The following is a 23953-nucleotide window of genomic DNA, read 5'->3' on the forward strand; positions in this document are numbered from 1 at the left end:
ACCTCGTGGTCAGACAGGCTGGTGTGCTTCTTCCATGTGGGCTTTGATGCTTCTCAGCTGGATGGCCACTTGTTTATCTTCAAGCCTTTAAGACCCCAGATGCTATATCTTTTGATAGTGGGGCACAATTAGCTCTCTTCACCACATTTGCTTATGCACACATTTGTCTTCAGTGATTGTGTCAGGAGAGCGGGCACTCACTGATATGATTTTAAGTTCTTTGAGGCTGATAACTGATCCCTTCTACACCTCGTTGTCAGACAGGCTGGTGTGCTTCCTCCACATGGGCTTTGATGCTTCTCAGCTAGATGGCCGCTTGTTTGTCTTCAAGCCTTTAAGACCCTGGACACTATATCTTATGGTAGCCGGGCACCATCAGCTTTCTTTACCACCTTTGCTTATGCTCATGTTTTTCTTCCGCAATCGTTTCAGGTAGGGGTGCATCCTGGAATGGACTTGGCACCAAGTTTTGTAATATATTCCTTGAATATGTTTCACCTTTAGGTGAAAGACTAGATTTTTGAAAGATAGAATTATATTTCTGAAGCATCAGTTAATTTGATAATAAATCATCTTTAAACAGCAGTGAAATCGTTGTACAGAAACTATGGGATTCACATCAACAGACGAATGGTTAAAACTCGTGCAAATAACTACTCATGCTCAAAAGTTATTTTGTAAAATGTTGTAATCATAACAATTTGGAAGTAAAGTCCAGGTCCTAACCATTCTTATCTTTCTAAAATATTGTTTTAAAGTCAATCAACTGACCATTCTTAGGGGATGAATTATTTAAAAATTGAATCATTAACCCACCCAAGGGGAGGGTATTGTTTATATTTCCACAGGAGAGGGAGAGAGGGACCAGACTTCAACCCGGCTGCACCAAGATGTGATTGCAACATACCGGCATGAAGCAGCAAAACAAAAGAGAGGTCTGCAGGGCCAGCCCCAATCCCAACTACGTGGACCCAAGCCCCCTCCCTCAAAGAATGTACTTCAGAGGACAGCACTGAAGCTACAGCTCAGAGAGAGGAGTACATCTGATCAGAGCACACAGGAGCAAACACAGAGGGAAGGAGAGATTGTGGAACACATCCTGGCCCACCAAGCCTGAGAATGATATTCCTGATCAGAGCAGCCAATGCACAGAGAGGACCATAGGGCCGGCCCGGACAAGACATGACATCCCTCACTGTCCCATAGCACTAAGAGGACAACACTGAAGACACAGTATGGGAATTGTGCCTGATCTGACCCCACAATGCCTGGGATGTGGGGGTATGGAGGGGTGGGGTGAGGGGAGACACTAAGGGCATGCAATAGAGCAGCAAGGGGAGCAAACCAATGAAGTCCCTGAGAATACCAAAAATAGACTTTGTGGCCAAGGTATGGCACCCCATCAGACTTGACCGGAAAAAACTCATAAAGGTCAACAAACAGACCTGGAACTATTTATAGGCTTTTCTTTTGTTATATAGTTTTGCTCTGTCTTGTTTTGGGGATTATTATTATCTCTGCATATCTATCTAGATAAGACAGGTGGGATAAACAATCCAGAGAAGAAAACAACGGGACCGATGATTCTGCGAGGGTGGGGGTGAGGTGTGTGACACAAGAGGGGAGGCAGGGGAAAGGAAGTGGGTGTTAACAACCCCAGCACCAAGGGAACAACAAGTGATCTAAAAATCAATGGCTAGGAGGGTATAGGATGCCTGGTGGGGCTTGATCAAGGGCAATGTCCCCAAGAAGAATTACTGAAACCTGAATGAAGTCCGAACATGATAGTGGGACAAGAGAAAAGTAAAAGGAAATAAAGGAAAGAATAAGGAGGCAAAGGGCATTTATAGAGGTCTAAATGCAGGCATGTACATATGTAAATATATTTATATATAATGATAGGGAAACAGATCTACGTACGTATTAAGTATTAAGGTAGCAGATGGACATTGGGTCTCTACTCAAGTACTCCCTCAACGCACAAACACTTAGTTCTAGTAACCTGACATTCTGTGATGCTCACCTTCCCTGACACAATCACTGAAGAGAAAATGGGTATATAAGCAAATGTGGTGAAGAATGCTGTTGGTGCCCAGCTATCAAAAGATATGGTGTCTGGGATCTTAAAGGCTTGAAGATAAGCAAGTGGCCATCTAGCTGAGAAGCAAGAAAGCCCACATGGAAGAAGCACACCAGCCTGTGTGCTCATGAGGTGTTGATGGGATTAGGTATCAGGCATCAAAGACCCAGAACAAAAAAACATCGATGTGAATGAGGGGGAGTGCAGAGTGGAGACCCAAAGCCCAAAGACAATTGGACATCCCCTCACAAAAGGGTCACAAGGAAGAGACTAGCCAGTCAGGGTGCAGTATAGCACCGACAAAACATACAATTTTCCTCTAGTTCTTTAATGCTTCCTGCCCATCACTGTGGTGACCCCAATTCTACCTTACAAATCTGGCTAGACCAGATCATGTACACTGGTACAGACAAGAGCTCACACAACACAGGGAATACAGGACAGATAAACCTCTCAGGACCAATAATGAGGGTAGCAATACCAGGAGGGGAAGGGGAAGGTGAGGGGGAAAAGGGTGAACCGATCACAATGATCTACATATAGCCCCCTCCCAGCAGAATGGACAACAGAAAAGTGAGTGAAGGGAGACATTAAAAAAAATTATAAATTATCCAGGGTTCATGAGCGAGGTAGGGTAAATGAGGGGCATGGGGGAAATGAGCTGATACCAAGGACTCAAGTAGAAAGAAAATGCTTTGAAAATGATGATGGAAACATATGTACAAAGGTGCTTGACACAATGGCCATATGTATGGATTGTGATGAGTTGTAAGAACCCCCACTAAAATGATTTTAAAAAAATTAAATCAGTGAATATGCCTTACCCAGCCTTCCTTTGTTGGAGAGGAACTCTGGGTAGGCATTCCCAAGAGTACAATAAAAATTTAAATACTTGCTTACCTTAAAATGTGGCTATCAAAATGCAACCTGTGCGAAAACCAACAAGTCACTACAGAAAATCAGTAAAGGGGACCCAATTGGGTCATGGCTGGGGCTAGGGCAGCCCCTTGGGGTGTGGGAGGGATATAAGAAATGAGAGGGAAGACCATAAATTAAGCTCTTACTGAAATTACTTGTGATACTGGTTAGCGCCAGTTGTTTATGATAAATTCATGATAAACTTGTGACCATGTTCATGTGGACACATGCTACTTTTACCCCAATTACTTCTATATTACTTCCAACTACTCAGTGGGGCTCAGGCACATGACAGCAGTTAGTATAGAAGACTCTTCCCAAGTGTTACATTTATAAACCAAACAGGAAATAGCTAACATTCCTTTTAACAGAATTTAAGGAAGTTTTAAATGTAGTCATATCAAAATCAGTCAGGTGACTCCATTATGAATAACTGAACTTGGGAAGGGCAAAAACATTCTTCTTCTCGACGGTTTCTAAGCCAAAGAAAGTTACTCAGTCTTTTACTTTCTTCCTTATTTTGACGACATAGTTAAAATTCCTTCCCTCGCTCTCTCATATTATGCTTGAACTAACCTTTACCATTGCACAACAGGTACAATGTCTGTGGAGACCAGGGCACATTTTTCAAAAGCCTCCCACATAATTGCAGGCAGAATCAATACTTATTATGGAGTAATGAGGTTATTTTTTCCTGAATTCAGTGTGTCATTGATTAATGAATTTCCTTGAGGCTTTATGCAAAAGTGTGACAGGCCAGAATAAATTAACTATGCTATGTAATGATCTAGCCAGGGAGGAATCCCAAACCTTCATCAAAACCACATCACTAGATTTAATGTGACAATCTAGTGTGTGCATCACGCAGGAGCTACTACAATTCAGCCAACTGTCCCAAGCCTAATTAATCCACAGAATGATTATCTGGGCTACTTTCCCCCATCCTCGTCCCCCCAATCCTGGGCTTTCTGAATCACTTGTTTAGCGCTGAAGAGGCTTAACTCCCTCGCCTGATGAGGGTCCTGTCTAATCACAACTCAGCACTATTCACAACAGCTGCAACCAGCAGCAAACAGCCTGACTCCCAACTGAAGTCAGCAATTCCTGTACTAATGAACAATCCATTCAAGCTGGAGCAGCCACTGTGACCACATCCTCAGTGGCAAACGGAAAAGTTAGTTTGCTAATTTGGCTGACATCACGGAATAAGACCTGAAATAACCTCAGTTTTCAAGTTTTGTCTTTAAATTCCTTTGAAAAGTTACTTCCCCCCACCATTTGCATTCCTTCCCTCCCCCCACCACACCCCCATTCCCAAGAAAGTTGCCTCCAGACTTTGAAGTGGGAAAGTCTGTGTAATGAAAGGGCACAAGTCTGGGCTGCCAGTGCTAGATATTCCGGTGCTCCCTTGTTTTCTGGTGGAAGCTCAGGACCCACACCACCGAAGCCAGAACTCACGGAGCCTGGTTTCTACAGTTTTGTTTCATAAGTGTTCTTAATTTCCAGGTCAGTTCAGAGCCCTGGTGGCATTGTGTGACAACTATGGGATTGCTAACTGCAAAGTTGGCAGTTCAAATCTACCAGATGCTCTGTAGGTGGAAAACGAAGCTATCTGCTCCCATAAGGATTAGAGTCTTAGAAACCCTATATATTGCGTTGCTACCTGTCCAAATCAACTCAATGGCAATGAGTCAGTTACCCACGTCCTCTGCCATGTTCTCGGCTGCCTGCCGTACTTTCATACCTGCTCTATCCTCCAAAGAAGTTCCTTCTTCTGTTGTCCCCACTCCTGTCGATCTCTGTCCAGGCGGTCAAGAAGTTCTACCTTTTCGCGGCTCCAGTTTTTCTCACTGTGATGGATTTGCCAGCGCAGATCCATCACTAGGCCATGGCTGTCAGCAAGGAGTTTCTTGTGAGCCTCCCGTTCCTTCCGCAAAGCCCCTTTGATGTCAGTGGAAGGACCTGGCTCCCCTAAGTTCTTCTCAGGCTTCTCTTCCAGCTGTCAAAGAGAAAAGACTTCAGGAACTCACCCTGACAACCCTTGCAACAGTGCATAAAGAAAACCTTAACACATTTATATATTTTTTCTGGAAAAAGAGTCTAAGCCACGTGTGGGCAACTAAGAAGCTGGATGAAAAAACAAGCAGCCTAATCTCTACACTTGTAACTACAGGGATGGAAAAGTGGCTCTAGTGGGGGAGGACTCTCCCAGTTCTGAGTTAGAGATAAAACCTAAAATCATCCTCCAAGCACCCAGCTCTTGGCTACCAGCTGTAAAAGCCCATCTTAAAAAAGCAGACAAGGTTCCTTTTGTTCTAATCACACTAGGAGTCAGCTTCTCCTTTGCCCCTTAATTGCCCAGTACTTATGACAAAGTACCCACCCTTTTCCTATAAGTTCAGAGGAAGACAGATGTAAATATTCTTTAGGAAACAGGATCTTCACATGTAGCCTCTATAAAATGATGTTACATCCTACAGACACCTAGTTTCTCACACATAGTTAAGAACGTGCGTATTCTAAAACATTCACTGTCTGTTGTTTCATAGTCTTTTTTTTTTTTACTGTTGATTACTTTTTATTCAATGGTACCATATACCCAATGCTGATAATGAAATTTATTTATTTATTTTATTTATTTATTTTTAATAGTTTTTTGGGGGTTCATACAACTCTTATCACAATCCGTACATACATCAATTGTGTAAAGCATATTTGTACATTCATTGCCCTCATCATTCTCAAAACATTTGCTCTCCACTTAAGCCCCTGGCATCAGGTCCTCTTTTTTCCCCCTCCCTCTCCACTCCCCCCTCCCTCATGAGCCCTTGATAATTTATGAATTAATATTTTGTCATATCTTGCCCTGTCCAACGTCTCCCTTCATCCACTTTTCTGTTGTCCGCCCCCCAGGGATTACATGTAGATCCTTGTAATCGGTTCCCCCTTTCCAACCTACTTTCCCTCTATGCTCCCAGTATCACCACTCACACCACTGGTCCTGAAGGGATCATCCGCCCTGGATTCCCTGTGTTTCCAGTTCCTATCTGTACCAGTGTACACCCTCTGGTCTAGGCAGACTTGCAAGGTAGAATTGGGATCATGATAGTGGGGGGCAGAGGAAGCATTTAGGAACTAGAGGAAAGTTGTATTTTTCATCATTGCTACATGGCACCCTGTCTGGCTCGTCTCCTCCCTGAGACTCCTCTGCAAGGGGATCTCCAGTGGCCTACAAATGGGTTTTGGGTCTCCACTCTGCACTCCCCCACTCATTTGCTATGGTAAGATTTTTTGTTCTGATGATGCCGGATACCTGATCCCTTCAACACCTTGCGATCACACAGGTCGGTGTGCTTCTTTCATGTGGGCTTTGTTGCTTCTGAGCTAGATAGCCACTTGTTAACCTTCAAGCGTTTAAGACCCCAGACACTATATCTTTTGCTAGCAGGGCACCATCAGCTTTCTTCACCACATTTGCTTATGCACCTATTTCATATTCTTATAGAGCCATTGCCACCATTTGCAACATTGCTCACTCACCTGCCGGACACTTCCTTTGAGGTATTCTCCCCAAAGATGTTGGGATATCTCCGAGTCACCCTTTGCCCAATCTATCGTGTATGTGCCTGATGGAGGTTTGCATATCTCATCACTACATTTACTGTTAATAAACTGGCCCTCGCTCTCTCATTTCCAATATTAGGAAGAGGCTCTGTATGCTCCATTGTCTATTATTCTTCTCTTCCATAATCACACATGCTGTTCCTCAGACCCACTCTGTTGTGGGGCTGTTTCCCACAGCCAAGATTTGGTCAATCTCATATAGAGAAAAATAAACGTATTTCACTGCAAAGTCCCAGTTAAAAGTATACATATATAATCACAGAATGTTACACTGTAAGCCCTGTAAGAGTTGGAATACTTCTTACAGTCTAAGCTTTCCTATTCTAAGTCCCCACCATCTCTTGCTTACACTTCTTTATAGCTAAATGAGAAAAAGTACCCTATCTGTTCTTCTATTCTTAGCCCTACATATATCCCAGTAGTAGAACAGTGACAGAACCTGGTAGTCTTCAATAAATATTTAACAAATAAGATTAACAAAGTCATGTTCCCTAATAAAATTGGTAATAACCACATTGTACATGGAAAAGCTATCCTGAGCTCAAATCTTTGTTCTATGATCTTTGGCAATTAGAATTGTTATGAAGATCAATGGTGAGAGAATCATGAAAAGTTCTTCCCAAAGTATCTGGTATAAAATAGCTCTAATATTCAAGAAAAGTCATCTACTATTGTACTAAGAAGGGCAACATAATTAAATTCTTTTCATTTTGCTGTAACTGCTCTTAATCAGTCACCGGCTAAACGATTCATAGCTTCCAGTTTAGCATATGGAAAGTTGACAAGATCATTGCTCCCATCCTTAAAACAACATAGTGTAATCAATCTGCAAATTCCCAACTTTTCTTGAATAGATATCTAATAGCTGAGGTCAAAGAGCAACCAACTAACCCACATTTTAAGGATACGTCTGCCTTAAAGCGTACAGGACACAAGCACCTGCTTCCCTGTATTGTACACTGCTGGAGACCACACCTGTCAGTAAGTACAATTCAGTGAAAACTTTAACGAATTGCTGAAATGGAGTCAGCGCTAGATGAGAATACGGAAGGCCTGGAAGTTGCACCCAAAGGACACAAGGGGCATTCTGTCAACTAATAAGCTGTTCTCAGAAATCTTACCAGGTGATCTGGAGAAAGACTGGAGAAATGGTGTGTTTTGAGAACGCTAACCCTTAGTCCACGACTGAAAGAAAATAGAACTGTCTTCAGAAAAGGCATGAAGCTCTGCTCAGCTGCTTCTCTCCTGCCTTTCCCGGGGAACAAATGTCTTACGTTGCTGGGAAAGAAGCCAACTCTGTTGCTCTAGGACACTGGAGCATACTCGCTGTAGTCCAGAGCAGGGGAGAGAAACAGACCCTCTAACCCTAAGGAGGGGCAGGAATACAAAAGAGGCCCACACTATTAGAGCTCCTACAGCTGGGAGGGAGGGGAGAATTATTTAGAAATCCTCCCTTGAGACCCAGAGATACAGTACCTGCTTATGACCGAGACCGAGTAAGAGCAGCACTGAATGCCTTCCCTGCACACCCAAGTGCCAAGTCGCAAGGTATAGCAGTCTATTGCTGGAAGAGGAGCCCGGGTGGGAGATGAGACCTTCTCTGAGGGAACAGTGTAAAGGGAAGCCCTAAAGCCAGGGGCAGAACTAGCATCACGATGGGTCAGGATGGATTTGATGGTAGCATATGAGTGGGGAAAGGAATGTTACCTTAATCAGGCTGTTCGATAAATGTGATATTCATACTTTGGAGAGGGAACAATAGGGAAGAACAGAAGTATTTAAGAGACTCCTTCTTCCTGTTGGGCAACAGCACTGTGGCATCTGAACTAAAGCATGCATCCACCAGACAGTGTGAGTGAGGAGAGGTACCTGTTCCAGGTGGCACCTGATCATGGCCCACTCCATGTCCCAAGCAGCCTTGTCATTGGCATACTCCTGCTGCAACCGTATCCGGGCTTGCTTGTCCTCCTGAAGCTCCACGCGAAAGTCTTCCAGCAAGGCCCGGAGGGCACCAAATAGCTGCTGGTTCTCCATCATCTGTGAAAACACAGAGGTCAGACTATAAGCTTCTCAGCAGTGTATTCTTTGATCAGACAATGAGAGAAGATATGGTATTGTGCTACTTCACCCACCAGTGGCAGTGGATGCGATGCAGGTGAAAATCTTTAGTAAGGTGCTAGTTTGGGGGCTTTGGGGTCAACAACAACTGCTAGGGCTTGTTCAGTCAAGAAGAAGCTGAAGCAGCTACTGCAGCTGCCAAGCACCCTATTTGAAAGCTGTGTCTTCTGGGGAACCTGGACAACAGAGGGCTCCAAAGCCCAGTAGTGGAAGGGAGGAAGTATGAGGCTATGGGTCCTCAAGGCCAGGGCTGCTAGGAATCTTGGAATGACTTCAGGGACCAGGGCCCTAGGTTTGACAGAGTAAAACTGCCACGGGTGCTGCTGTAACAAACAGCATACATGCACTTACACACAAGGTTGTCATTTCAGTGCCAGCTGTTAAGCTCTTACCAATTTACAAATGTCGGAGTCATACATTTAATCTGTACTTGTTCTTCCAAACACCCCAAACCAAAGAGCTTGCCAGTGACTCGATCTAAACTCTGGGCTACTCCAGGTGTGACAGAGCAGAACTCTGCTCGAGGGGTTTCAAAAGCTGGTTTTTCAGAAGTACACCCCAAGGCCTTTCCTTAAAGACATTTCTAGGTGTACTTGAACCTCCAACCTTTTGGACAGCAGTTAAGAGCATTAACTGTTTCATGCATCAACTTGATGGAATTGAGTGAGTGAGAGTGACTCTGCTAACAGGTAAGTTAAAAAGGATTTTAAAACTTTTAAAGCTTGACCTTTGAGGACAAATGTCACAACCATGATTTCTATCTTGGTATATTTTAACATGGCTATTATATCAGAAAGTTTTGTGCAAATGAATTCAATATACCAATCCAAGGATAACACCTTGATGATAAGTCATACGAGCCCATCTCTTTCTGTCCAGCAGAGCGCATCAACAGTAAACCCTGGCTTCCTCTGCAGACCACGAGGGCAATGCTGGCTTGGTATTCTTGTGAGGAAATAGGGATCAAATCTCAGACTCATGTTGGATGCAAACAACCTCTACTATGGGAACATAAGACAGGACCCTCAACTCTTCTGTGAGGGAAGCAAACTGCTGTGGTCTGCACAGATTTTCACAGACTTCAAATTGTCACTTCTCAATTCTGTCAAAAAATTATTTAGCTGATCAACTAAAAGCACATCCGTGTTTATACACAGACATGGTGTAAACAAACAGGTGAATTTAAGGTGCTTTACATAGATGTTTTGAATAAAGTTGAATTAGAAAAGAGAAAGTATTCTATATGAGTAGATTTATTACTGAAGAGCCCATTGTTTTCACCATAGTTGATTGCTCTTTGAGTTTTCTCCCCTTGACATGTGTTTTTACGTTAAGAACATCAAGACAAAAGGTAGTAAGAGTACATACAGTTCAGTTAACATTTGAGACATTCACCATGTAGAGCCTTCCTAAAATTCTATACACTCTTTGCAACCATCTGAATAAAAATAAATGTTATTCAAAAGGTGCATATGAAATGTATGAAGTTGTAATAAATGAGGGCAGTTTTAAACCTTATTTAAATACCAAAAGAATATAAAGATTGTGTTTAAGTGCAAAAGAGTGAGAAGAGGCCACAACAATCTTTTTAGAACAAGAAGATCTTCATAAATTCAGAGTTTGCTGAAAATTTAGGTTTATTTTATGGTAGATTTATTTGATATATTCATCTGTAGGTTTTATTTTACTTTTTAATCAATTTATTAGGAGCTCTTACAGATATCATAACATTCCATAGTTCAATCGCATCAAGCAGTATTGTACAATTGCTACCAGTCAGTTGCAAAACACTTTCTTTCTTCTTGAACGCCTCGGTATCAGCTCCCCTTTATCTCCTTCCTCCCCTGTCCTGCCCCCCCAGGAACCCTGACTTATTTTTTATTTTTGCCCTACCTTACACCATCCAAAATTTCCATTTACATACAATTCTGTTGTTCACTCCCCTTGAGTGGGGTTATACAGTCATCAATACTATCAACTCCCTATTTCCACCTTTCCCTACCTCTTCCCATACCCTCAGGGAGCCATTACTTTTATAACTATTTCTGAAGGGTTATCTATCTTTTTAAATGAAAAAAGAAAAAAAATCTCAGTAGTTTTTGAGACAAAAATTTGAACCAAAAAAGAAGAATAATGATTTAGATCCAGTCTTGGTAGTCATCCACTTTTCATTGAAGAGAAAGTAGAAAACCATATAATGAATTCAAATATGTAATCAATAGTTTTCGATGAATCCTGTTACATATGTTGTCACCCATCACATTCTTAACCCTGACACCAAGCTGATGCAAATGAGATTAGGGTCAGAACTTTGTGCTTCCAGAAAGCAGGACATTATACCTTTTTTCAGATTGAAATTTGATTCTTTGAAAGATCATTTATGCACTGGCAGATACGGGAATAAATAAAATTAATTTTTAGTGGTTTTTCTTTTGTTGCACATTTGAGTAAAAGTAACTAACTTGAATGTAGTATTAATCATTATGAAATACATTCCAAAATTGCCTTTTGGGGATAGGTAGCAAAAGAACCTGAAGAATCAAGTGTTACTGCTTAATATTATAATCGCTCAACAAAGTGACTGGTAGAGCAGGAAGCCAGACACTGACATGAGAGGACAGCAGGAAGATGGACATGATTCAGGCTAAGCAACCTCTACATTAAAAAAAATGGTAATATTGCTTCCATCATGGGCATGTGCTAAATGATTTGTGTACTTTATCTCACTGACAGTTCACATTCACTGGAGCATTTGCTCTATTTGTTTTACAGAGGAGGGAACTAATACTTGGAGCAGTGAAGTATCTTGGTACTATCCCTGCTGGTTAGTAAGTGCTAAGCAATGCCTGCAACCCAGCTCTGCCTCATTGTGGCAGTTTCACAATCTCCTGTCAACTTGCGAAGGGGTGGAGTCTAGCCTGTCAATCAGGTCATAGCCAATGAAGTCTCTGTGTGGGCATGAACTTCTCCTGAGGATCCTGGGAATTCCTGTCTTGGTCCCTGGAGGTGGGAGACACACTCTGCTTTGTCTTTCTGCTGACAAGACACATGGAGCTATGCTAGAGCTCTGGAGCTGGAGAAGCCATGCAGAGACCCATGCCAGCACTGATATGCTTCCATGACCACTATATCCACAAGACTTTCTACCCACTGGCCTGTGATCTTTCTGCATTTGGCATCATTGCATGTGTTTTGTGAGTCTGAAGAGGAATTTATAAACTACTATCATACATATGGATAAATGTCGGACTTATGGACTTGATCTGGACTGGGCTGGGATGTTTTCTTAATAAACAATTATTCTTTCTATAGAGATCTATCTTTCTTATACATGTATAAGTGTCCATGAATTTGTTTCTCTAGTCAACCCAGACTCACATACCCACCTCCAGACAGACATCCCAACTTAGGGTATTTGAACTCTGATATTCCATTCTGCCTCTGTTTTTTTGCTTCTACTTAGCCTTAGAGAAGTCACCTAATCGTATCTAATTCTTCCCCTACATTGAGGGAAACAACGACAGCAGGCCATCCTGCAGAGTGCTGACAAGGCACTCCTCTCCCCTTTTTTGCATTGTAGTGGCTCTTGTTGGGCGATGTTCTTTAGAAACAGATGGTTTCTAAATCAAACGAAGTCTGATTTAGAATCAAGTCTAGAATCAAACGAAGACTCTGGTCCCTGTGGCGGACTTTTACACGGAAGAGCCACCTTGGATATAGAATTCTCTGGAAATGTTGTGCCAAGGCCTAGCCATACATACATACATTTATTTATACATTTGTAAGCATAGGTTAAAGTGACCAGATTTAAAGTGGGACACCATTGACCGGGGGTGGGGGTGGTTTCTTGATTAAAAATTTGGTCTATATGGACCAAATAGACCATTCCCAAGCTTGTCGTGCATTCTTTCCAAAAATCGGGACTTTTTAAAGCGCCAAAAATCGGGACTGTCCCACCAAAAGCGGGATGTCTGGTCACCTTAGTATAGGTATATGTCACTGTGATAAGTAGGTTTGTTGTGCCAACATGGTCAATGAACAAATGTGAGAATGGTTGAAGGGTAGAGAAAGAAATAGCTCGGTGAGCCTCATCTCTCTCTCTCTCTTGCTCTTTGATCACTGGACCAGTGTGTAGCTGCCTTGCTTGTTCTGTGCTTCCATTTGCAAGCTACACTACCTGTGGGACACCTAACCCATGAATTGTGTCGCTGTAATTTGAGGTTCCTGCAATACGTGCTTCACCACACCATTGGAATTAACATCTGAGCTGGGGACTGTCAGACCCTATCATCTGGCTGACTGTTGGTGACCTGATAGCCTGAATTGCTCTACAGAAGACTACCCGGTGCCCTCAAGACTTGAAGGACTGCTAGTGTCTCATGGGAGTGAGTAGCACTGAGCCATTTGTAGTGCTTTATAGATTAATTGTTTATTTTTTATGTTATCTATCTATCTATCTATCTATCTATCTGGTATATATAAAATTATTAGTGTCCTGGTTTTGTTTCTCTAGAGAACCCTGTCTAACACAGTCACCTAAAAGTCCACTTTTCAAAATCTTCATATATTACCTGGTTGGTTTTTTGGCAGTTGGTGTCAGCCAATCCAACCTCAATTCATATATACAATACATTTCATTAATAGAAAATCATAAGGAAGTTTATGGAAAAGTAAAATACCAAGATATCTGTGATTCAGTGCCAGACACTTTCAAAATATTTCTTTCCTAAGAAGACTTTCAAGACAAGTACAGCATCAGGTGAAATGAAAACTCTGTGAAGGTGCTACAGTATCAAACACTTTGCTTGCAAGATAGCCAGGGACTTTGGAGATGGGTTTATCTGCAATTGGAAGTATACATGGTCCTGTGGCTATAGTCTTGTCCACAAAGAGTCACTCTCAAATCGAGGTAGGGCTTCCACCTGTTCATCAGCCAGGCTGTCAGACATAATGCAGGGGAATTCCAGAATGTTATAGCAGCTGCTCCCACCCTCAACACACATACATAGTTCTTAGTTAATGCATTTACAAGGGACACCTCATGCAATGTTCCATAAGAAAACCTCTCTAATGATATATGAACCAGAAATGATATAGTAGAACACCTAGTAAAATTAAAAAAAGAAATCTGTTATTGTCATTCTACCTTCATTGTTACATTCTATTTAAAGATTCTTTTCTTGGGTCATTATCATGCCTGCCCTACACCCTAGATAAAAGAGAATGAGCCAATGAGGAATAGCTGTTAAAATATACTCTGGATAGAGTGCATTGAAATAGTATAGCCATTTGCTCTGTGGGTTGCTATATTCCAATGTGATCTTGGTCACTAGGCCTCTGCACTTGGGAATTTCTCAAGGACAAATATGGATGTGTGAAAGAAATAATGAGACATACATTTGAAATAATGAGACATAAACCAGGGCAGGTCTGATGAAAACCAAGGAATCAGATGGGGAAAACAAAGTAAAACTTTTATTAGTGAGGTTTAGAGCTTCCTTATGCACTCTGAAAAATATTTTACAAACTGCACAGCTAATAATGTTTCAGGAGCTCTGGTGGCTTAGTGGCTGCAATCTGAAAGGTTGGGAGTTCCAAACCACCAGTGGCTCCTTGGGAAGACAGGACATTCTACTCCCATAAAGAGTTACAGTCTTGGAAACTCACAGGGGCAATTCTATCCTGTCTTGTAGGATTGCTATGAGTCAGTATTGACTCAATGGCAGTGAGTTTGAGCTCTGTGTTTGAATCAGGTGTAATTTTGGGAAGCAATGTTGGGTGGAGAGTCCTGCCGCGATGATCCCTTTAGAACAGAGATAAAGAGTGCAGCAGGACTCTACGGTTCTCAGCCTTAGCCAACCTCCCTAAGCCCTTCTCCAACCCCGCAGGCCCAAGATGAGACCTTATCTCCTCAGGTCTCCCTCCTCTCTTCACCATGCCGCTGGTGCCACCGCCAATTGGGCTCCTTTTGACATATTAATTTATTTCTGTCCCCAAAGTTTATTAAAACGGGATTCCTTTGTTCTCTCTCTGTGTGATTCTGTTCACCTTCTCATGTGGCCGCACGGCCCTCTATCTCTTGCTCCCTTTAGCTCTCCCCTTTCTTTCGGCTCTTCTCTCGGCTCTGTCTCCAATCTCTCCTCACCCTGCCCCCTTTACTCTCTCTCCAGTCTAAACACCCGGCCAGGTCATTAACTCTAATAAAACCTGTTCATAGAAACCCAAGCTCTAGTTTTCCTTTTATTCTGGGGAGGTAATTATGGCCAGAACGGTTCCGGCATTAACCTCTCTTAAGGCATTAACCTCTTTTTAAAGCAGCTTCCCTGGTGCCTCTTCCCAGCCCCATCAAACGTGAATTTCTTAAAGAGACCTCTGCAACTGCTATTACAAGTCTTCCAAAAAAAAGAAAAGAAAGAAATCTTCCAACTACCAAAAAGCTGGGTGAGCGTGAATTTTTAAGTTCTCTATCTCGACCGTGTGCTTGTTCTTCTTGGCCTTAAAGAGCCCTGCCTGGGAAATCCTAAGTGCTCAGGCTCTTGCCTTTGGGCTTGGCTGGGTGGGATGGGGCAGGGGGTGGCGATCAGGAAGGCGGCTTACTATTTTGCTGTTCCCCACTTCGCCCTTCACAGGATTCCGGGTTAACGGATTTAAAGGGAAGGCTCTTTGAAGGTATCCTCGCCGGAGCTTACTCACTCACTCACACCCTCTATCATGGGTTGTATTCTAAGCCCCAACAAAATGTACCGCTTCAGTGTTTCTTCTCTCCTCTCCTTCTCTATCAAAATTGCCCTGCTCCCCAATCCCTGGTCCCACTTCCATCTTCCGGGATATTCCATACCTCCTCTATGACGTCAATGCCTCCCCCTCCTCCTCCATCACATATTCCCCTCCCATCAGCTGCCATCTTCCAAGCAACTTGACACCTCTTCCCAGCCTGCAGTGTCTCCTGCCCCCCACCCCCTGCCAGTTCCTGGTCTGCTGCTCCAGACTCAGAAGCCTCTTTTATGGTATTAACTCCTTAATACCTTTTTCAAACCCTGCTTCCCGTCTATCTTCTTGGTGAAATAGCTCGAGCAAATTTGGCCGAGCATCTGGGAAGTTTTTCTTCTGCCCCAGGCACTTATATTAAAAAAATTAAAATACCTCCTTCAGGTTATGATCTTACTTGGCATGATAGCTATATAATTTTAATAACTACTTTAACTCCCGAAGATATGGAGAAAGTCTGATCACTGCTCAACAGAGAGGTGATGAAGTTCATATCCCAAAACTGAGGTAAATCACTGGGTTTCAATGCAGTCCCCTGGCAGAACCCTAGTTGGAACGATCAAATTGGTCATAAGGACTGCACTTTCCGACAGGAGGTGATTATTTATCTCATTGAGAGCCTGCAGAAAACCACCAATGAGGCAGTGAATTATGACAAAATTTGAGAAATCATCCAAAATAGGATGAAAACCCTGCCCAATTGCTAATATGTTTGTCAGAGGTTTTTCCTAAATACACCAGAATGGACCTAACACCAGAAGGCACTACTTTACTTCAATCCCTTTTCATTTCACAATCACCTCCAGACTTTGCAGCTTTCAAAGTTATCTACAACAGACAGATGCAAGCAAACTAAATGAACTGCAAAGAGATGTTAGCTTCGAGCCTCTGCCAGGAAGGGGTGGTATACCTAGGTGGGCATTACACCTGGATCGGTTCATCTAGGCCAGGTGAATTTAATTCAGCCAATGGGGTCAAACAGCATTGCCGACTGCGCCTCCCAAAGGGGTTCCTGAAAAGCCAGAGATTTTGCTTCAGCGCTCTCTGCCGAGGGTTGCTACACAACGCAGCACAGCCAGGCTGCGGTCCCGGTACCATGGTCCACAGAACGTTCGCAAAACAGTGGCGGATTCTGTCTGCCTTGTGTTCCATTGACTGTAGAACCTGAAATTGGTTCTAACTTTCAGAAAACTCACTTGGATCACAAACCAGGCTTCGGCGTGAATCCTTTCTCGTGAGAAGCCAAGGACCGAGATATATTTCTCCCACAAGAGAGAGAGAGACACACACACACACACAGAGAGAGAGAGAGAGAGAGAGAGAGAGAGAGAGGAGACAGAGAGATATAACAGAGATAAGGCTAAATACCAGATGTTAGCCAGTACCCTCCAGGGGAAAATGGTCTAAACCAGTTATTGGGCAGCGCACAAGTGTGCCACCAGGACCCTGCTATAAATGTTCTCAAAGGAGGCATTGGGCAAAAGTATACCCTAATCTGTGACCTCTGACAAAGCCATGCCCATACTGTGAATAAAGAGGTCACTGGGGAAATGACTACCTCACCCTACACCAAGCTGCTCAAGATGCATCAGTGTCAAAGATGCGTGTCTTGGCTATAGGGGTCGGATGCCCACGGAGACCACCCATCTCATGCCCAGAGTAACTACTGCCATCTCCGGTAAGCCCATTCTTTCCTTCCCGCATACTCTACATTATGTACACACTTATGACGCACCTCTTTAGCACCCGCCACTTTTCCAGGAGTCACTCATGACACAAACACTTTCATATAGCCTCTATTAGGCACATTTCTCATACCAGCTTCTAATCGTTCCATATTGCCTCATCCCCTGACTGGGCAGAGACAGTCTTACTAAAGTCAAAACAGTAATACGTATGCAATTGGCAGACACCTCACGCCCCCAAACCTATTACTTCTCTTACAAACAGGGCCAGACACTCTGCCTGCCTTCACTCCCCCATCCCCAAATACCCCTAGTGTCCCAACACTCCCCACTGTTCTTTCCCTTTACCACCTGCTCAGGTTAACCCATGTGTGTGGGCTCTCACTCAATCTTCGTTTGCTTTGCATCATCAGACTATTTACATTAGGTTAAAATACTCTTTGAAATTTCCTAAAATGCCTCAGTACTCTACTCAGATTCTGCATATCACCAAACTCGATGGCAGCTACAGACTTGTTAAAGGTATTAAAGCAGTGGTTCTCACCCTTCCTAATTCCAGGACCCTTTCATACAGTTCCTCATGTGGTGTGACCCCTAACCATAACATTATTTTCGTTGCTACTTCATAGCTGTCATTTTGTTATTGTTATGAATCAGGTAACCCCTGTGAAAGGGTTGTTCAACCCCCAATGGGGTCACGACCCACAGGTTGAGAACTGCTGTTTTAAAGCTATCAACTCTACTGTCTTGCCTATTCATCCCATTGTTCCCAACCCTTATACTCTGTTCTTTACTATCCTACCCAATCCTATTGAAAAATGTGCCAAACAGTCAGGTTTAAATGATAGCAGAATGAATGGTGTTCGTTAAAGAGGGAAAAATAACAAAGTTTTGACTTGAAAGTAGAATGGCTGGCTATGCCAGAAATATGAACGAAAGCAAAGCTAAACTTGAAAGTATGCAGTAAGTTGTAGAAGGTTTGAGGAAAGGTGAACTTCCTTCGTCAGGGTTTACGATACCTGAAAATAATGAGTTTTTAAGTAGGTTACAGAAAGTAGATTTGTCTTAGAATGTCTGGTCGGACCAGAGGATGGATAGTAAGATTAAACTTGAGGGTATACAGTAAGTTGCATCCGGTTTTTCCATCCCCGCTGAGCATAACGTGACACCCGTCTCTCTTTACTCTGTGAGGGAGCTGTCAGAGAGGTACAGGCTGGATTCAGAAGAGGATGTGGAACATGGGATAGCACTGCTGATGCCAAATGGGCCTTGGGTGAAAACACAGAGATGTTTACTTGTGTTTTACTGACTATGCCAAGGCATTAGACTGTGTGGTTTATAACAAAACATGGGTAGCTTTGTGATTAAAGGGAAATCCAGAACACTTCATTGTGCTCATGCAGAACCTGTACATGCATCAAGAGGCAATGAGCTAACAGAACAAGGGGATAATGCATGGTTTAAAATCAGCAAAGGTGTGCATCAAGGTTGTATCCACTTACCATAATTGTTCAGTTGTCAGAGAAGGTGGATTACATGAAGAAGAACAGGGCATCAGGATTGAAGGAAGGCTAATTAACATCCTGTGATGTGCAGATGATACAACCTGCTTGCTGAAAGTGAGGAGGACTTGAAGCACTTGCTGATGAAGACCACGGATTGTAGCTTTCAGTATGGATTACAACTCAATGTAAAGAATAGCAAAATCCTACCCCTGGTGGCAGAGTGGTTTAGTGCTCTGCTAACTGAAAGGTCAATGGTTTGAAGCCACCAGTCGCTCTCAGAGAGAAAGAATAGCAAAATCCTCACAGCTGGACCAACAGGAAGCATCGTGATAAATGGAGAAAAGGTTGAAGTTATCATGAATTTTGTCTTGCTTCAATCCACAATCAATGTTCATAGAAGCAGCAGTCAAGAGATCAAAAGATGCATTGAATTAGTTAAATCTGCTGTGCAAGACCTCTTCAGAATATTGAAAAGCAAGGATGTTACTTTGAAGATTAAGGTAGCACTGACCCTCACCATAGTGTTTTCAATCACCTCATAAGCATGTGGAAGTTGGACATTGAACAAGGAAGACCAAAGAAGAATCAATGCATTTGACTTGTGGTGGTGGAGAGGAATATTGAAACTATCATGGACTGATAAAGGGATCAACGGATCTTTCTTGGAAGATATATGGCCAGAAAGCTCCGTAGAGGCAAGGATGGCGAGACTTTGTCTTACATATTTTGGACGAGTTATCAGGCGAGAGCAGTCCCTGGAGAAGGACATCATGTTTGAAAAAGAGAGGAAAGCCCTCAAGAATGGACCGATGCCATGGCTGCAATGAGGGACTCAGCGTCAGAACAATTGCGAGGACGGTGCAGGACCGGGCAGCATTCCGTCCTGTTGCGCATAAGATTGCTATGGGTCAGCACTGACCGGATGGCACCTGACGAAAAACAATAATAGAAAACTCTGGTCTGGTTTCTTTGATACAGATTATTAGCAGACCTTAAAAGTCAAATTATAAAGTTGCAGAGGCGTGGAAACTGGATCTAAAATATAAACCTGCTACAACATGAAAAATGGAAATGTAATTACTACCTAGGGTTTAGAAGAGAGAAGCTTTCTTAGTAAATATAAGTTTTCTTAGTAAAAATAAGCTTTCTTAGTAAAAGAGATTCACAATCCGGATATATATAGCCAGTCTTTTCTTAAGAGTTTGCAACTTGGGTAAGCAGAAAAATGAGCAACTTGGGTGCTGCTAGGTGAGCCCAGGTCCAATAAGTCAAGGGCATGAGCAGGATAAAGCTAGTTTAGGGAGCAGTTCCTGAAGGCATGACCGTTGTAGAGAAGTGTGCACCTATCTTGAAAAGCCGAAGGGGTGTTTACTGAGTCTTGAGACAGGACCCTGGGTTAGGCTTGAAGTCGAATGGTTTTCAGTTTCACTTAAGTTCTTGTTCTGATATCTGTATTAGGATACTACTATTGACACTTGTTCATGCTACTGAACAAAAAAGTACCTTCTCCTTTAATAAATTTAATAAATACTGGGAAAACTAGCTGTTGGAACCACTGGGCCTTGATTCCTGCATTATTAACTATTGTGTGGTTTTTAAAAAGCATTGCACCAATTACTAATAAATTTTTAAAATGCTCCAACGGCTTTATGAATAGTGGCTTCAAAAACTATCAGGCAATAAATAGCAAGTGTCTTGGTGATCAGTGAGAAATGCACAACAGGCTGGTGTTTGTTTCCAGCTCTGCTCTTGCAGATTGCTGGGGACTGAATGCACTTATTGTACTGGAGAAGAATATACATATGTGTGTGTGTATTTAAAATCTCTTTGGACTTGATAAATGTTGCCATTTTCTGTGTTCAGTTGTGAGATTGTTCAATGTGATACAAAACAAAGAACAAGGCTTATCACACTTTGTTACTTGTGAATTTATTGTTGGGAAAGAAGGTCTGCCACATTTCCCATTCTGCTTATCACCTTAAGAGGCTTCAGAGTTTCTGAAAAGGGACCAGGAGTTCCTGGGTGGTGCAGATGATAAACGTGCTTAGCTGCTAATCACAAGGTTGGTTGTTCAAGTCCACTCAGAGGTGCCTCAGAAGAAAGACCGAATCGACTTCTAAACATCTCCCACTGAAAATCTCATGAAGCACAGTGCTACTCTGACACACACAGGGAGTTGCCATGAGTTGGAGTTGCCTTGACAGCAACTGATTGATAAGGGCTTACCTCGCTTCAACAGCTGTGAGACATGTATTCTTGCTCTTGCCTTCAAATGGTCTATCTCGTAACTATGCCCTTAAATGAGAGGCCAATTTCCTAAAGCTTAATAAAACAGCTGCCACTTACAGTAAAGCTCTTTAATCTTCTGTCCCTGCATGAAAGGCACACAGGCTTCCAAGGTAATCTGCCATCCTCTTAACTGCCAGCTATATAGGCTGATGCCATTTCAAGAAAACCTGATTCTGACGCCCTGGACCCTTCCCTGCCAGCCCCAATCTGTTTTAAAGGCCAATAGCTAATCATGAGTGTTGAGAGAAGGGGAGAGGGAAAAGCAGATTATTAAAATACAATGAATGTGAGGATCCAGATGAATGACTTTTGTTATTTTCTCCTTCAAGTGTAAATTTTTCGATGCTTCTTGTTTAGAAAACCAGATGTGTTACATTCCCCCACCTAACCCGAGCCCCCCTCCCTTCCCATACTATTTGGGTGAACCCATGAGAAATATTTGATGTAACAGTTTACTCTTTGATTTAACAGTTTATGGATACCTGACAATCTAAGAATCCTATGTGAGTTCATTACAAACAATTTATAAGATCAGGTGGTAAAACCTCTCTTTTAAAATAATAAAACTACTCCACATACATTAGAAATAATAAAACCAGTAGATCCTAGGCTATTAATTATTTATAAATTAACATTCTATTTTCTAACTAGATCATTGCTAGAGAACTCACTGCATCACCCACAATCTCTCCATGGACACTGATGAAATGACATATTTCCTAATAACTGAAATGAAAAGTTCATTTAAAAGTATAATCTCTTTCTTGGATTATAATTCCAAGGGGAAAGGGGAGAAAACTGGGTACATTTAAGACGGTTTTGTTGTGAATATCTGATTTGTAAATATAAAGAAAATAAAAATTACTCCTTAGCCTGAGTTCAATACATCCTCTGCTCTTCATTTGTTTCGGAGCCAAAGTTCCAAGAAACAGCAGTGCTCCATGCTCACTTGCCAGGGGAGGTTCTGGGCTATGAGTGCCAGGATGGGAGTGGGGGACTGTGGGGTGGACAGCAGCAGCAGCTGGGCTGTCAAGTGCAGAGGAACGAGCAACAGTGTGTGTCAAGAGTCTGGCCCCTCGCCCAAAATGACCGCTGCAGCGGAGACACGCCAGCCCTGCATGCCTCACTGTAGGGAATCTTCAGCTTGGTGGGCTTGGGTGAGACTTGGTGGAGCCTTTGAGAAACCAAGGTGGGTCAGAAGGGATTTCGATGACAAGGTCTGGGGCAAGAAAGCTCTAACACGAGGTTCTTCTTAAGAGTCACAATATTCCAAGTCTCCAGCATAGATCTTTTATATGAAAATGTAAAAAGTCTAGATGATTCCAACAGTAGCTTTTGGTTTATTATGTAAGCTTGTGGTGTTTGGCAGGCTAACAAGCACTTACTATAACATTGGAATCCCGAGTCTTTTCATATGTGTTTTAATTTTTAATTTCATCCAATATTTTTATTGGGGACATTTTGTTTCAAGTGACGCCATGAAAATCAAAAACTGTTTCTATATGTTTCAGGATATTAAAAACACATTTTCTTTACTTTTGCATATTCAGATGACAGATTAAAGGTGCTGCTAATACTTGTTCAGCAAAATGCCAACAAAAAGAATCCTGAGGTTGTTCTGATAATGTTCGTAAAATGCATCCTCTTTCTTGGGAGTATGGCCACCATTGGCCAAGCCATGCTATAATGCTGATTCTATGGAGGTTTGTGCACTCAATTGTTCTGACCTTACTGGGGCTCTTACTTATAAATGTGCATGCCAAACAAAGTCACTGGCTTACATTAGAATAGAGACCAAATTATGTGATTTCCAGGAAGAACACAGCCTCACAAACAGCAATACATTGTCACAGTTAGGCTGGACAAGTTTCCCACGACCTGGAGTAGCAGCGCTTTTGAATAAGAACACCTCATGCATTAGGAACCTCCTACCTCAAGTGTGGGAAAAACTGACAGACAGCCTTGGGTCTGGTCTGGGCACACACCTGCTTTGGTTGTCCCATGTCTGTACTCTGAAGTCGCGATCCGTGGTTGCCAACCTCCACCACCGGGCAGTGCTGAGGATACTCCCCCATGGTAATGCTGGGGCCACCATCATCATCAATGCCATCTGGCCCACCACCCTTGTGGACTGCAAGCTCAGCAAGCTCAGGGAGGGTGTCCGGATGCTTGCCCTAGAAAGACAGGACGTGATGCTCACAGATTGCACTGTCCAGTCAGATTTTTATCATTTGGGCATAATTATCCATCTTATGAGTTATCAAGCCCAACTCTATACTTTTCAGTTCCTTCCTCCAAAAGTTTAATTTGGCCCTTTCACTCATGACTATTTCCTCCTTTCAAATCACGGAGTGGGTGCTCATTTTACTAGAAATACGTAAGTACTGTTTACAAGTAGTTATTGCTCATAACTATCATCTTATAAACTAGAGGGGGAGAAACTCCAAAGTATTGATCAATAGAAAACTCTATCATTATTTCTACATTTTGTTTAATAGTGGCTTTCTATGCCATGGAATGCGGAAGATGGTTCAATTAACCTTTGAAGAGTTTCCTCGTGATAAGGAAAGGGACTCGTGTGTTCCCATCTATAAGAGGGCATAGACTGACATTTACTGTTCACCTGTGAGAAGAGTCAGAAAAAGGCCAAGTATTCATAATGCCTGGAACAGCTGACAAACAACACTGCAGGGAGTGCAAATGCACAGCACAGAAAGCGCACCAGTGACTCCACCCCACGTTCCCCAGACGGCCAGGCTAGGAACGAGATGGGGAGCCACGGCCACTCTGCGTTCATCAATGCAAAGCAAGTAACTCTGTTCTTTTACACGTCTGGGAATTGAAAGAACAAAAACATACACAAACTGAAGAGTTAGCAAAAATGTGACCCATCTGATGCTTAAAAAGAAACTCTTACAAAACTATCAGCAGAAAGGGTTCTAGCAGTAAAGCTTACATGAAAAGTA

The 23953-nt window shown here is 42.6% G+C and overlaps 1 protein-coding gene across 1 annotated transcript in view; it reads right to left on the reverse strand.

Annotated features, from left to right (window-relative positions):
• MTCL1 (microtubule crosslinking factor 1) overlaps positions 1-23953 on the reverse strand; it is a 204170-nt gene that overhangs the window by 36387 nt on the left and 143830 nt on the right. Inside the window, 3 exon segments of the mRNA XM_045290812.1 lie at positions 4743-4997; positions 8492-8659; positions 22973-23161. Of these exon segments, the coding sequence (XP_045146747.1) occupies positions 4743-4997; positions 8492-8659; positions 22973-23161 (612 nt within the window).

The sequence above is a fragment of the Echinops telfairi genome, unplaced genomic scaffold (assembly GCF_000313985.2).
Source record: "Echinops telfairi isolate 266 unplaced genomic scaffold, ASM31398v2 ScPeMD7_57;HRSCAF=196, whole genome shotgun sequence".
NCBI classification, from domain to species: domain Eukaryota; kingdom Metazoa; phylum Chordata; class Mammalia; order Afrosoricida; family Tenrecidae; genus Echinops; species Echinops telfairi.